The 14,942-nt window shown below is 44.0% G+C and overlaps 1 protein-coding gene across 7 annotated transcripts in view; it reads right to left on the bottom strand.

The window, feature by feature from the left end:
• The window catches only part of ZNF107 (zinc finger protein 107), a 78,525-nt gene that overhangs the window by 28,743 nt on the left and 34,840 nt on the right, over positions 1-14,942 (bottom strand). For 5 of the 7 annotated variants that reach the window (XM_063668379.1, XM_054495389.2, XM_054495393.2 and 2 more), the window contains 2 exons: positions 1,463-1,589; positions 881-976 (listed from right to left, as the gene is read on the bottom strand). The exons of 1 other annotated variant lie outside the window; for it this stretch is intronic. In XM_063668379.1, coding sequence (XP_063524449.1) covers positions 881-976; positions 1,463-1,589 — 223 coding nt within the window. Of the gene's footprint in view, positions 1-880; positions 977-1,462; positions 1,590-13,538; positions 13,694-14,942 lie in introns of those variants that run through there. One more of the 7 variants, XM_054495394.2, reaches the window with a different exon arrangement.

Genomic DNA, 14,942 nt, shown 5'->3' with positions numbered 1-14,942 from the left:
CAAGTATAAATTATGGTTCCATCCACTCAAAACAAACTATCTGATAAAACAGAGGAAGAAAACAATCCTATTTATAATAGCATTAAGATAATATATTCTTGAGAACAAATTAAACCAAGGAGGTAAAAAAAATTTACAATGAAAGAAATCAGAGAAGACACAAATAAATTTTAAAATATTTTATGAATATGGATTGAAATAATAAATATTGATAAAGCACCATGTTTTCCAAAGTGATCTATAGATTCAATAAACTCCCTATTGAAATTCCAGTGGCATTATTTTCACAGTAATGAAAAATACAATTCTAAAATTTACATGAAACTACAATAAACTTTGAAGAGCCAAAGCAATTTTGTGAAAAAAGAACAAAGCAGAAGAACATCATAGTTTATAATTTCAAACTATATTTCAAGACTATAGTAATAAAAACAGAATGGAATGTGTAGAAAAATGAACAAATAAAAGAAAACCCAATGGAACAGAAACCACTACTCACACATTTCAGTTATGATGCAAAAAATAACTTAAAAAAGTTTAACATAGAGGTTTTCAAAATTATGCAGATATATGTGTGTCCCCCAAAACAATAAAAAAGAGTCAGATTGTGCAGTCTCTTATATGCCATGAAAAGAACTTTGGCTCTCACTGTGAACTTGAAGGAAGATCACTGAACGGAAAGTAGAATCCTTAGAGAATTTAAAAGCATAAGACAGAAGATGCCCCTATGCGACAGCAAAAGAAAAAAAAACTCAGGCTTTCCAGAAACTATTTGCTTTGGAACACAGCTTCCCAAATCATATTTTAAGGACTGGCTTTTTCTTTGACCTTTAACCTTTCATCTTTGTCACCTGTTGTATTCACTTTCACTCTCACCTACCTGGGGGTTTGGCTACCATCTCATGTCTTTTTATATTCCAGGGCTCTTTTTTTTGCTCCAGACAGGTGATCAGATATGGCTTAGAGACAGCAATACCTGTTTTATTGAAAATAAATAACATGAATCTTAATCATATTCTCCAATTACCAATCCAGTAAGGTGCTCAGTAAAGAGGATGTAATAGAATAAATACTAATTTATAACATATATTTCTAAATATTTAGAAAATATTTTAAATTTGTAGGTTTTAAATTTTACTATCTGGTACTATTGAATCAAAAATTGGTGTTGGAAATTAGATTTTAAGGCATGGGCAACAATATTTCATGCCACTAAATTTCTGGAATTATCACTAATCTAGAGTGAAAAATACAGATTAGCTCACTAATGTGAAAAGTTCAGGTCAAGATGAAACATCTTGAAGGAATTATTTTCTACACAAAGAAATCTCAAAGATTTTCTTGAAAACAGAGATCTGAAACTCATTTATGCAAAGCATAAATTGCTAGAAAACAGTCTACAGAAATAGAGAAATAAAACTTTAAGGGTATTTTAGGAATTGTGTATTGAAGTTATCCTCACCCAAAAAGACCAGGTTTCTGTAGTTCTCTAACAACACATTCCTATATAAATCCCGCTGTGCAGTATCCAGGCATTGCCACTCCTCCAGAGAGAATTCTATGGCCACATCTTTAAATGTCAGTGGTTCCTGAAAAACACAAACACACACACATTTACCAAGTGGCCATGAGCTGTCATTGAATTTTTTTAAAAATGTATAGGATAGTCGGGTACCATGGTTCATGCCTGTAATCCCAGCACTTTGGGAGGCCAAGGAGGGCAAATCACAAGGTCAAGAGATTGAGACCATCCTGGCCAACATGGTGAAACCCCGTCTCTACTAAAAATACAAAAATTAGGCCGAGCGCAGTGGCTCACACCTGTAATCCCAGCACTTTAGGAGGCAGAGGCGGATCACCTGAGGTTGAGAGTTCGAGACCAGCCTGACCAACATGGTGAAACCCCGTCTCTACTAAAAATACAAAATTAGCAGGGTGCAGTGGCACATGTCTGTAATCCTAGCTACTCGGGAGGCTAAGGCAGGAGAATTGCTGGAACCCGGGAGGCGGAAGTTGCAGTGAGCTGAGATTGCTCCACTGCACTCCAGCCTGACAACAGAGTGAGACTCCGTCTCAAAAAAAAAAAAAAGAATAAAAAAATGTATAGGATAAAAGCTAAATATAGACAGATGAGAGGGATACAGAAAAGAACAGTTTAATGTAGTTTAGATTTTCACTGTGTTTATATTTACTTTTTTGTGACTTGTGGGAAACTACTGGATCTGCAGGAATAGAAAACACGTTGCTAAATGGAATGTCTCTGCAAGTACTGGTTTTAATAAAAAATTTTAAAAATTAGGACCCTAAAATGCATACTTTTTTTTCCCATTTATCTCCTTGTGGAATTTGGAAATTGTTAGACCCACTCCAGAAAGACACCAGCCAAAACTCTGATCTCTTCTAATCAGTTCCGTGAGGCAAGACTCCAGGGTGGGGCCAGACCTAAATAAAGCCTCCAAAAAGGGTGAATCTGAACAGAACTGCGGCTGGGAGTAAACCCTATATATTACTCTGCTCAACCCATCGACTGTGTAAATATACTAATTAGCCATTTAAACAAATCTCCTGGGGTTTTCTAGGGCAATTTTATTGTAAGATAAATATATATTCTTAGCAAAGTAAAAGAAATAAAAATATTTAAAATGCTTGTGTCCATAAACATTCATTCAAATGATCTCAGAAGTCACAACAATATAAAGAAAGTGGCCCAAGTAAAGCCCACACGTTTTCCCACACATCTATTCACTTTGCCAACCATATGATGCTTAACTCAACCATGTATTCAGTTGCTAGTCTAGACTAACAGTTCCTAGATGGTAGGGACCATGACTGCTTTATCTATTTTTCTAATGGCCATATGAAATGGTAGCAATTAGTTTATCTGCTTGAGTCTCCAGACCTCCTCCTTGTTTTTCACCCAACTACCAGGAAACTGGGAAACTCTCAACTGGATACCAACCAAAGACATCTCTTGTATGAGGGGAGGAGCAAACACAGGATGACTCATTTCTCTTACACTGAGACAGAGGCAGAATTAACCACCCTTGTCAACCTGACACATTCTGCTCTGGACATCCTCAAATATCTCAAAGCTGCCTCGGTGATTGTGAGAGAGTTCCCAGTGACCCTGAGCTGATGGCCCAAGGATAAGGCAGGCAGGAGAGACTCAGGCTGATTCTAAATAGAAAGTGGAACTGCCACAGTGGCGCTCCAGATTACGGGTCCTGATTAGCTAGCTCTTGGGCAAAAGGAAAGACAAAAATACTCTAGTCCAGTATTACATTTTACGGGTAGGTATAATTGTGATCATGACTCTCGATACTTTGTGGCCTTCATCTCTTACCCCTAAGATGCTTGTTTATGCTTACAGAATCTGTCATCAGATTCTATTTACACCTGGATCCTCTCACGTAACTGTAGCAGGTCACTGAACAAGATCTGAAAAGTTCTAAGAGCAACACTCTCAAAGGGAAGCTTTAAGATGTCTATGTTGACATCTCACAATGCAGAAAATGCCTCCTGTTGGTTTTCTGTACTTTCTCAATCCAGAGTCTGGCCCTGTCTTGTAAATTCCAGGCAGAGGCCAGACCTTATGTACAGATTCTAGGTGGGAGCAGCCTGCCTCTGCATTCTTGGGTGTTACAGCAAGTGGAGTACAACCAAAGGAGAGATCGCCTCATAGAGGCTGCTCTAGCACATTCTAAATAATATGTCTACTTGAAAGGAAAAAGCTGAAGCTACATGAATATAAATAGAGAGTTTACTTGAGCCAAGATTGGGAATTGTAACCTGGGATCAAAGATTCACATTGCCAGGAATCTACACTTTGATTAGCACATCTACAAGTGGATTTGTAAAGGCAAAAAGAGAGGGAAAGAGGGTGGGCTGATACAAAGTTGTTTGTCAGAAACTCTCATCTGTTTACAAAAAAATAACATTGATTATTGATTGGATAAACATTGTTAAGCTATAGGGTGTGGGTTACAGGATCCAGTGTGTCATTATTAGTTTAATTTATACCTACTTGTGGCAATAGCAAGCAGTTTCAAGAGATAAATTTATAGCTCAAAGAACAGAGAAATACATAATTGTGGTATTATTTTAATGTCTCTGAACCTTATAACTAAAATAATTTGCATTTCTCAGATAAAAGTTTTTATTTTTTCCCAAATCTTAAGACCCTGATTCAGAATTTGGAGCTGCAAATTTAGTTCCTGGATGGGTGCAGTAGCAGTAGGTGTCATCTGCACATTTGTGGGTATTTTAAGAAGAGGAAGAAGGGGTTGGGTGTGGTGGCTCATACCTGTAACCCCAGCACTTTGGGAGGCCGAGGCAGGCAGATCACCTGAGGTCACAAGTTTGAGACCAGCCTGGCCAACATGGTGAAACCCCGCCTTCCACTAAACATACAAAAATTAGCTGTACGTCTTGGTGCGCACTTGTAATCCCAGCTACTCAGGAGGCTGAGGCAGGAGAATCATTTGAACCCAGAAGGTGGAGGTTGCAGTGAGCCGAGATCATGCCACTGCACTCCAGCCTGGGTGACAGAGTGAGACTCCATCTCAAAAAAAAAAAAAAAGAGGAGGAAGTGAAAAAAAATGGAGATTCTCATGTCTACTTAATGCACACATGTTACTCTGGGTTTCTGGGTCCCGTGATCTCTGAAGCAGTTTCTGGTCTAAAGATACAAGAGTCATTGAAAGAGGTAAAATGGTTAATTGCTGCCCTGTGAAGTATGTAGAAATCTGGCCTAGCTCTCTAGAGGTGACTGTAGAGGACTATAACACCAAATAGACAGAGACACAATTCTGCCTGCATATTTAGGGGACAGCATGCATTTTGCAGCACAATCGTGAGTTGACTGAAGCCTGAAAGGAAAAGCCTCCTCTGGATTAAAGCTTGGTTGGCACCTTATATGTTTATATCATGTGTGATAATTCTAGACAGTGTTTGGAAAATATAACTAAAAGAAAAATTTTCTCCAGCTCCAGAGTAACTCCACAATGATAGAACAGAAAGAAAACCATTTTATTACACGATTCAACCAGAATGTGACATGCATCACAGTCAATCCGCTTAAGAGATTGCAAAGACAGAAAGACGGTCACAATACTTAGTCCACAAGTAGAAAAATTTACAGCATATGTCATACATAGTTCATCATAAATTCACTGGTAATTGGGGAGGTCATCCATATATGCTAATTGGTTATAATCAATGACAAAATAAACTTTTCACATCTTCATGACAAAAGGTAATTTTGCAACTTAAAGCCAGGTGCCTCCTGCTTGCCATCTCCTGGTGGCTTGTGTCCTCTCTTGACTCCTACCATCTGCCACTGAGGCAGAGCCCCCAGCACACAGCTCACACCTGGCACCCTATATATAACCCCAATTGCCACAGCAGCACTTCAATGCCACATCAGAGAATGAAACCTGAGCTGCAGGAGGAGAGCCTGCAGGCCTCCTGGGTAGAACTGCACCTTCACAATAATGGAAATGGGTGCAGTGTTTAAGCCTCAGTTTTTTATTTATAATGGTGACATGGAAATCACTCTGCTGGATTTCCAGCATGAGTCCATATAGAGATGGCTCCAAGAGTTCTCACTGTGACAGCCCACCTCATTCACAGACACCATGGGATAGTAACAGGGCTTCCAAAACAGACACCCAATGCATTCAAGAGAAAAACAGCTCACTCTGAAAATGATTATATTGAGAGAAAAAAAAAAAGAAGATAAAAGCATCTTAAGAAAAAAGCTCAGATTAGATATGATTGAACAAGTCAGCCAGAAAATATTCCCCTAAAACACATTTCTCTATAAAAACCCAAAGTGCACAGCTACCCTCAGTATGAAAAACATGAGCATTATGAATAATGGGGGGCATATTCTCAGCAGAATTTTGTAAGTGTGTGTTACAGCGTGGTCTGGATTGAAGACCCAAGCAGACTTTGTGTGAGCAACAAGGCCGTTTATTCACTTGAGTGCTAGTGGGCTGAATCGGAAAAGGGAGTCAGCCTGGAGGTGTGAGGGAGAGCAGTCTTTACAGGGCAAAGTGGCGGGCAGAAAATTACAACATGGTTTCGGGACTTGTTGACTCAAGAAGTTGATCAACCAGTTGGAACAGAAACCCGTTGTTCTTCTTTTGTGGTTTTTGGTTGTTGCAGGTTTTCTGGTTCCAGGAAGTCTGGAGGCATATGTGCCGGTCACAGAGTTCTTAATGGCCCACCATCAATAATGGCCTGCTGGCAATAATGCAGCCATATTTGTGGGATATGACATTCCTGTCTTTTTGTTTTAATAAGAAAAGAAGTGGACAGGGCGATGTTTCTCAGGGATTCTTCGAGCGGGACTTGGGGTGGCATGGACTCCTACTTGGGAGAGAGATCTTGGGGTGGGGGTGACATTGAGGGGAAGTTAGGAGTAGCATTTGTTGCATAGATTGACTGGTAATAGCTTGAATGAGATTTTGTAGGAACTGAGAGGCCAGACGGAAGAGGCAGGGTCCAAATAGGAGAAGGAGAATGATGGAAATGAGGGACCCAGCTATAGGGAGAAGCCACAACGCCCAGCTCCAAAGATTGGTGTTAAGAGTCTGAAAGACGTTGTCTGATTTTAGAAGCCTTTTCATTTAATCGCCAGGCAGCATCTCGTACTAGTCCAGACTGGTTGGTGGAAAAACAAAAATCTTCCCCTAAAAAGGTGCATAGCCCACCTTTTTCGGAGGTTAGGAGGTCTAAGCCACGGTGGTTCTGGAGAGTTACTGCTGCTAAGGAGTCTATTTGGGATTGGAGAGTAAGGGTAGATTTTGCTATGTCTTGTAGGCTGTCTGAGAGATCCTTTTAGAATGTATGATAGTAGGACAGGGAAGGGGACAAACCTGCTATTCCGGTTCCTGTGGCATTGGTAATTCCTAGTCCTACAAGCAAGGGTATTATCTGCACAGACCTATGCTGATGGACTTGGGCTCTGATAGGGACTGGTAAGGTTTGGTTTCCAGGGGCAATGTCAATTTTGGGGCTTAGGAAGATTAGGGTACAGGTGCCTGTCCAGTTAGTGGGGAGGCAGACATAGGTTGAAGTTCCACACAAGAAGAATATGCCTTGGCTGGGTAGGCAGAACTGGCTGTGTATGTTAAAAAGGTGTGTGAATTTGTTTTCATTTTCCCACACCCCTAGGGTACTTGCCATGGCAGCCCCAGTGAGCGGCTGAAAAGGGATGTTTGGGATAAGCTGAGTGGCTCCCTGTGTTTTATTTTCCCATTGGAGGAAAAATCATTTTGTATCTACTAGGAGCCACTCAGAAGGGTAATCGAAAGAGGGGATAAGGAGGCATTCGTCAGTGGTGGGAGTGGTGCTGCAGGAGGTCCAGGGGTGAATGGTCATGCAGTGCGTATGCCTGCCATTACAAAACCCAGATTGTTTGTTAAGCAGAGAGGTGCTGATGACTTCTGGGGGCTTTGAGAAGCGGACAGCTGTTTGAATGTAGCCGTTCGGGAGACCTGGAAGTTAATATAGTCAGTTGGGGCTTGAAGCTGCAAGCCGTAGTTGCACTGATGGAACAGTAGGTGACCTAGAGGTAGGCCTGATGACAGGTTGTGTTGGATGCATAAAGGGGCTTGGAAAGTTAAGACAGCGTTTGTAGTCACAGGGCCATGAATGGGCTTTTCATTACTTGTGTAATGGGTGAGGGTGGACATGTAGGAGCGTAAACGTTGAACTGCACGTCCTGTCAGGGTATTTTCGGTCATTTCACTGATGGAGAAGTCGTCCAATGACTGCATATGTAGGAGTTAGAAGGGGCTTTTTCCTTCATTACAAGGGTGGTAGGTTAAGCTAGAAACTACCCAGTTTTTTGCGGGAATGAGAGTGGCAACGTAAGTGGTAGCTGATAGAGAAATGCAAAGCCAGCAGTCTTTTGCCAAAGAAGGGTTGGACTGGTTTAACAGAGAGTGGGTTGAGAGTTTTGTAGAGGTAATTAGGCATTAATGGAAGTGGGAGTGCGGCCATGCCAGGTAGCCAAAGGAGCAGGAGGGATAGATAAAGAGTGAGTAGGAAGGTAAACAGAGGCATCTCATCTGGGAAGAAGTTATACAGAGTGCCCTAAAAGATGAGATCATCTATCCAGTTTAAGAGAGAATCTAAGGTGGGAGTTTGGGGATGAAACCAGGAGATGTCTTGGCAAATAGAGTGGAGGAAAAGGGTGAAGCAGCAGGGTGGACAGAAGCAGGACATTTAAGTTTCTTCAGGGATTTGGGTGAGTTTTAACGGGGTCGGGGAGAGTACTTGCGACTTCCAAGAGGAGGACGAAGGGTCAGGCTGAGTGTCAGATGGACACAGCTTTACTCTGGAAGGGTGAATTCACTGAGGAGGATCTTGTAAGCGGACAGCTGTTGGGGTACCATAAACGACCAGGAAGGGCCCTGTCCACCGAGGTTGTAGAGATCAGGGGGTTAAGCTGTTTATCAGGACGGGCTGTCTGGCCAGAGTGTCCTCATATGGCTGGGTAGCTGGGGTGGGTAAAAGAAGGTTAGTGGCCTGACAGATTTCATTCCTAGCCTGTTGGAGGACTGGTGTCTGGGATGAGGTTGGGCCCCAGTAGAAAAGTACTACCATATTAAGAGTTCGAATGGGCTATACCTGCTAGGTTCATGGGCGGTGGCTCAGATCCGGAGAAGCACAAGTGGTAGGAGAACAGTCCAGTCCTTTCGGAGTTGGAGGGTGAGTTTTTAAGAGGCCGTTGGCTCTTTCAACCTTTCCTGAGGAATGAGGATGGTATGGGGTGTGGAGATTCCACTGGATGCCAAGGGCCTGGGAAACTGCCTGGGTGATTTGGCTAATGAAGGCTGGACCACTGTCAGATTGGATGGAAGTAGGGAGGCCGAAACAGGTAATAATATCTGTTAGAAGAGAGGTAAAAACTGTAGCTGCCTTTTCAGATCCAGTAGGGAAGGCCTCGACCCATCTGGTGAAGGTATCAACCCAAACTAGGAGGCACTTATATTTTTTGACACGAGGCATATGAGTGAAGTCAATTTGCCAATCTTATGCAGTAGTAAACCCTCAGGCCTGATGTGCCGGGAAAGGAGGGGGCCTAAGAAAACCTTGGAGGTTGGTGGAGTGGCAGACAGAACATTGAGAGGTGATTGCTTTAAGGATGGACTTCCACGATGAGAAAGAAATAAAGGGCTCTAGGAGGCGAGGCAAAGGCTTGTATCCTACATGGAAGCGGACATGGAGGGATGAGAGAATAGATTGCACTTGTGAGGCAGGAAGAAGGAACTTTCTATGATCTAAGAACCACTTGCCTTGTGAGTTGGAAAGGACTAGCAGAGCAGGTTTTCAGAAGAAGAGTAGTAGGTAGGGATAATAGATGAGAAAGAAACGTACTGGTCTTTTGGAGCAGAGACTGGAAAGTCTGCAGACACTGAGGAGTTTGCTACCTCTTTTGCTGTTTTATTGGCATGGGCATTTCCTTTAGTGATAGGGTCTGTTGGTTTTTGGCGTCCTCTGCAGTGGACAACTCCAGCCTTGGCTCGCAGGAGAACAGGCTTAAGGAGGGCCTTTATGAGAAAGGCATTGATAATGGAAGACCCTTGTGTGGTTAGAAAACCTCTTTCCACCCAGATGGCAGCACTGTCATGAAGGATGTGGAAAGCATACTTGGAATCAGTATAAATATTGACGTGCATTCCCTTAGAGAGAGACAGCGTGAGTTAAAGCAATTAGTTCAGCTTGCTGAGAGGTGGTGGAGGGTGGAAGTGCAGCAGCCTCGATAACAGATGTGTGGGACACAACAAACAGCATAACTTGCCTTGGCTGGCGAAAATTGGTTGGGCCTTGAAGAACTACCATCGATAAACCAAGTGTGGTCTGGGTTTGGGACTGGAAAAACAGAAATGTGAGGAAAGGGGGAGGATGCCATGTGTATTAAGGAGATGCAGTCATGTGTCTCAGGACATGTGTTGGGTGCTAACTGAGAGGCTGGGTTGAAATTGGGTCCAAGAGTAATGGTTAGCATGGGGTTTAAAATAAAGAGCGAATAAAGCTGGAGGAGATGGGAGTAGGAGAGTAGGTGTGTGAGGTGAGAGGAAGAAATGAGACTCTGGAGGTTGTGAGCGCTATAGAGGGTAACTGGGGTGTAACCAGTGATTTTGAAGGATTCTAGGAGTATTAAGGCAGTGGCCGCTGCAGCATGTAAATAGGGCGGGCAGCCTAGGACTGTGAGGTCAAGTTGTTTAGATAAGTAGGCCACTGGTCGTGGGCCTGGCCCTTGTGTTAGGACCCCAACTGCACATCCCTTTACCTCTGCCATGTAGAGAGAGAAGGGCTGGGTGGAGTCGAGGAGCACCAGTGAGGAGGCTGTCTCAAGAGCTTTTTTCAGGGAATGAAAGGATGAATGAGGGAAGGTTTTGGGGTCTATGGGGTCAGCTAGGTTGCCTTTTGTAAGCTTATAAAGGGGTATTGTTAAGAGGGCAAAACCAGGTACCTAGAGGTGGAAGTACCCAATGATGCCTAGGAAGGAGAGAAGCTGCTGTTTTTGAAGGGACTGGGGTCTAGGAGATTAGGTGAATACGGTCAGCAGGGAGAGTGCGGGTGTGCTGATGGAGAATTATGCTGAGATAAATAACAGAAGGGGAAGAAATTCGAGCTTTAGAAGGTGACATTCGGTACCCTTTAGAGTCTAAATGCTGAAGGAGTAGGAGGATATTCTGTTGGGAGGATTCCTAGGAAGGACTGCAGAAAAGATCGTCGACATACTGGATGAGGTAGGAAAAGGAAGGCTGAAAAGAGAGTAGGTCGCAGGCAAGGGCTTGGCTAAAATAATGAGGGCTATCCCAGAAGCCCTGGGAAGAATGGTCCAGGTTAGTTGTTGGGACTGATGGGTGTCAGCGTCAGTCCAGGTGAAGGCAAAAAGAGGTTGAGAGGAGGGGTGTAGGGGAATGGTGTAGAAGGCGTCTTTTAGGTTGAGAACGGAATAATAGGTAGTGGTGGGAGGTATTCTGGACAAGAGAGTATACGGGTTTGGCACTATAGAATGGATGAAAAGTACAATCTGATTGATGAGACGAAGGTCTTGAACTAATCTGTAGGACTTGTCTGGTTTTTGAAAGGGAAGGATGGGAGAGTTAATGGGTACTAAGAGGCCATGTTGTAAAAAGCAGGTAAAAAGGCTTTAGGCCTTTTAGGGGTGGCATAGGGATAGGGTACTGGCATTGGGCAGGGTAAGGATGGTTTGGCCTTAAAGGGATGATGAGGGTGGAGTGATCTGTAGCAAGGGAGGGATAGATGATATCCCAGACCCTGGGGTTGAGGAAGGGAGACGTTAGAGGAGCTTGTGGGGATGGCGAGGGGTTGGGGAGAAGGGTGGCAAGGAGGTGTGGCTGTAGCCTAGGAATAGTGAGGGAGGCAGACAGTTTTGTTAGGATGCCTTGGCCGAGGAGAGGGACTGGACAAGTGGGGATGACTAAAAGGAGAGCGAAAAGGAGTGCTGACCTAGTTGACACCACACCAGTGGAGTCTGGAGAGGTCTGGAGGCTTTGCCGTCAATTCCCACAACAGTCATGGAGGCTAGGGAGACAGGTCCCTGAAAGGAGGGCAGGGTGGAGTGGGTGGCCCCCATATTGATCAAAAAGGGGATGGACTTACCCTTCACCTTAAGAGTTACCCAAGGTCCATGATGGTCCATGGGGCCTCCGAGGTGTTCGGGCAGTGTCATTCCTCAGCTGCCAAGCCGAGGAGATCAGGGAAGGAGTCAGCCAGGGGGCTGTGGGGTTGAGCTCCAGGAGCTCTAGGGATGGCAGCTTTAGTTGGACAGTCTGACTTCCAGTGAGGGCCAGCACAAACAGGGCATGGCTTAGGAGGAACCCCAGGCTGCAGGAATTCTTTGGCCCAGTGACTATTTTTACGGCACTTGAAGCATGGCCCTGGAGGGGCTGCTGGGCACTGCGGTCTGGACGCCTTGAAATCCCTACAGGCCATTGGTGTGGCTGGGGTTCGTCTTACGGGGGAGGCAAGCATCTGTAATTCAGAAACACGCTGCCACCAGGTAGCCTCTTCCCTGTTACTGAACACCTTAAAAGCAAGGTTAATTAAATCCTGTTGTGGGGTTTGAGGGCCAGACTCTAATTTTTGAAGTTTTTTTCTAATGTCGGGAGCTGACTGGGTAATAAAATGCATGAGTCGACCTTCTGGCCCCTGGCCCTTCAGGGTCTAAAGCTGGATTTATGGCCAGACGGGCTATAAACTGGGCTGGATTTTCGTCCTTGCCCTGAGTGGTTTCTTTTAACTTATCATAATTGACAGCCTTATATGCAGCTTTTTGGAGTCCCTCTACTAAGCAAGTGATCATATAATCTCGCCTGGCCATACCAGGAGATCCTGTTTGATGGTTTCACTGGGGGTCCTCACGGGGGACCTCCCTGGCACCTTCCTGGAGACCTGGCTCAAGGCGCCAGTGGTCACCTGCATAGGACTGAGCTAGGGCCCAAACACCCTCCCATTCTTCAGGAGTGAGTGTAGAAGTGAGGATGACATTTAAGTCACTCCAGGTGAGGTTATAAGACTGAGTTAAATATTGAAATTCCTGGATATATTTAATGGAGTCTTACAGAAAAGAACCTAAACGCTGGCTGACCTGAGACCGGTCAGACAGGGAGAAAGAAACATGAACTCGGACTATCCCTTCAGCTCCAGCCACCTCTCAAAGGGGAAATAGAGGGGTGGGAGGAGGGGGATTAGAAGTGGGACCAAATTGTCAGCCAGTTCAGGTATGGGGCAGAGTAGGGACCGAAGGGATATAGGGAGGCATGGTATGGGTAGAAGGGGGACTGGGGTCTGGAGAAGGGTTGGGACCGGAGTCGGACGGGCAGGGAGGAGAAATATCAGAAGGGTCTGTGGACAGGAAGGACTCGTTGTCGCCAGAGGGTGGTAGGGGAGCAGATGGGAGGGACAGAGAATTTGAGACAAATCGCATTAGGAACAAGGGCTGGGGAGGGACCAAAGTGTAAAACATGCCTGGATGTATGGAACCTCAAACCATTTGCCCATTTTGTGACAAAAGTTGTCTAAGTCCCACAAAATAGAGAAATTGAAAGTGACATTTTCTGGCCACTGAGAGCCATTGTCTAATTCATATTGGGGCCAGGCCATATTACAGAAGAAAATGAGATGTTTAGGTTCCAAATCAGGTGAAAGACGGAGGGGTTTTAGATTCTTAAGGACACAGGCCAAGGGAGAAGGAGGAATGGAGGGCGGAAGGGTGCCCATAATGAACAGCGGAGGACTGAAGAAACAAAGACAGAGAGACAGAAACGAGGAGGAGAGCAACCACAAGGACCTTCAGCGGGTGTCCCCAGCTGGGTTGTGCAGTGGATGAGTGGCCAAGGCACATGTCCCTGTGGTTGACCAGTCACCTAGGGAAGCCTGTCTTCCCAGAGATAATCCATGACCAATGTTAGATTTAGGAAACACTGACAGTTGAGTGTCCTCTGCTCTCTAAGAAAAGGAAAGTTTGAGAAAGGATGGAGGTCTCTTACCTATCCGAAGGCAGAGGTGGGGCTTTTACAGAGCTGGTCCAAGGTACCGAGGTCACAGGTGGGTCTCTTCAAGAAGTCAGGGGAAGGGGCTAGGGGACACGACTCCCAAAGGAGTTCCCCTATCCTGGATTTCAGCATCAAATGTGTGTTATGGCGCGGTCGGGATTGAAGAGACAACCCAAGCAGGCTTTGTGTGAGTTCCCACCCAAGTGAATAAACAGCCTCACTGCTCACACAAAGCCTGCTTGGGTCGTCTCTTCAATCCAGACTACACCTTAACCCAAAGTAAGGTTCCTCTTTCATCTCTGCTGCTCTCTTATCTTCTAGCCATTGAATGGGAGATCTATACTGGAATATGCCTGACCATTTCCACCAAAACATTTTGATGAACAATTGGAATATGACTTTGTTAATATAGTGGAATATATTTGAGCTTGCATCATGGCTAAGTGAAGAGCTATTATGGTTTTTGAGTGGCCACATCACCCTTGTTTATTTGTCTTGTAATAGCAGCATTCCAATTTAGTGAAATAAAAGACACTAAAATCATGCTTCCCTAATATTATCTCTATTGAATAAACTAGTAAGCATATCATACTAATATCTACTATAATAATTTGGTAGTAAATTTTCTTTCACATTGGATAAACTATCTAAGTATAAATAATTTTAGTGTACTAGTCATAATGTACATAGGATTTTAAAATATTGTCTGTAACCATAATTCAATTAAAACACTTTATGTTTCGAAAGTATGAATAACAATATTAAAATGACTAAGGGATTCATTCAAAGTAAATATTGTGGCCTTATATTTCTGCCAAAGCGAAAACAAGGCAATAAATCTGAGGTCTCAGATAAAGACAATCCCAAGTCAAGAACAATGACCAAAAATTTCTTTAGCTATTAATATAATTTATGTATCGTTCAAAACAACAAAGACAAAAATCTATATATAATTTAAAACCTTTAAGAAAAAAGAGATTAGCAAAATATCCTTCCTTATTTTCACATAGGAGAATAAAGCCTCTTATTTCTAATTTTTATTTTCTCCTACAACAGACAGGTCTCTGGACATGTTTTTGAACTCTTGGACATCTTTTTTTTTTTGAGACACAGTCTCATTCTGTCGCCCAGGCTGGAGTGCAGTGGCTTGATCTTGGCTCACTGCAAGCCCCGCCTCACGGGTTCATGCCATTCTCCTGCCTCAGCCTCCCAAGTAGCTGGGTCTATAGGCACCCACCACCACGCCCGGCTAATTTTTTGTATTTTTAGGAGAGACGGGGTTTCACCGTATTAGCCAGGATGGTCTCGATCTCCTGATCTCGTGATCCACCCGCCTCGGCCTCCCAAAGTGCTGGGATTACAGGCGTGAGCCACCACGCCTAGCTGAACTCTTGGACA

This window comes from Pongo pygmaeus, chromosome 6, assembly GCF_028885625.2.
Source record: "Pongo pygmaeus isolate AG05252 chromosome 6, NHGRI_mPonPyg2-v2.0_pri, whole genome shotgun sequence".
Lineage (NCBI taxonomy): Eukaryota > Metazoa > Chordata > Mammalia > Primates > Hominidae > Pongo > Pongo pygmaeus.
The sequence above is the reverse complement of the archived record's forward strand: the minus strand, read 5'-3'. Positions and strand labels throughout refer to the sequence as shown.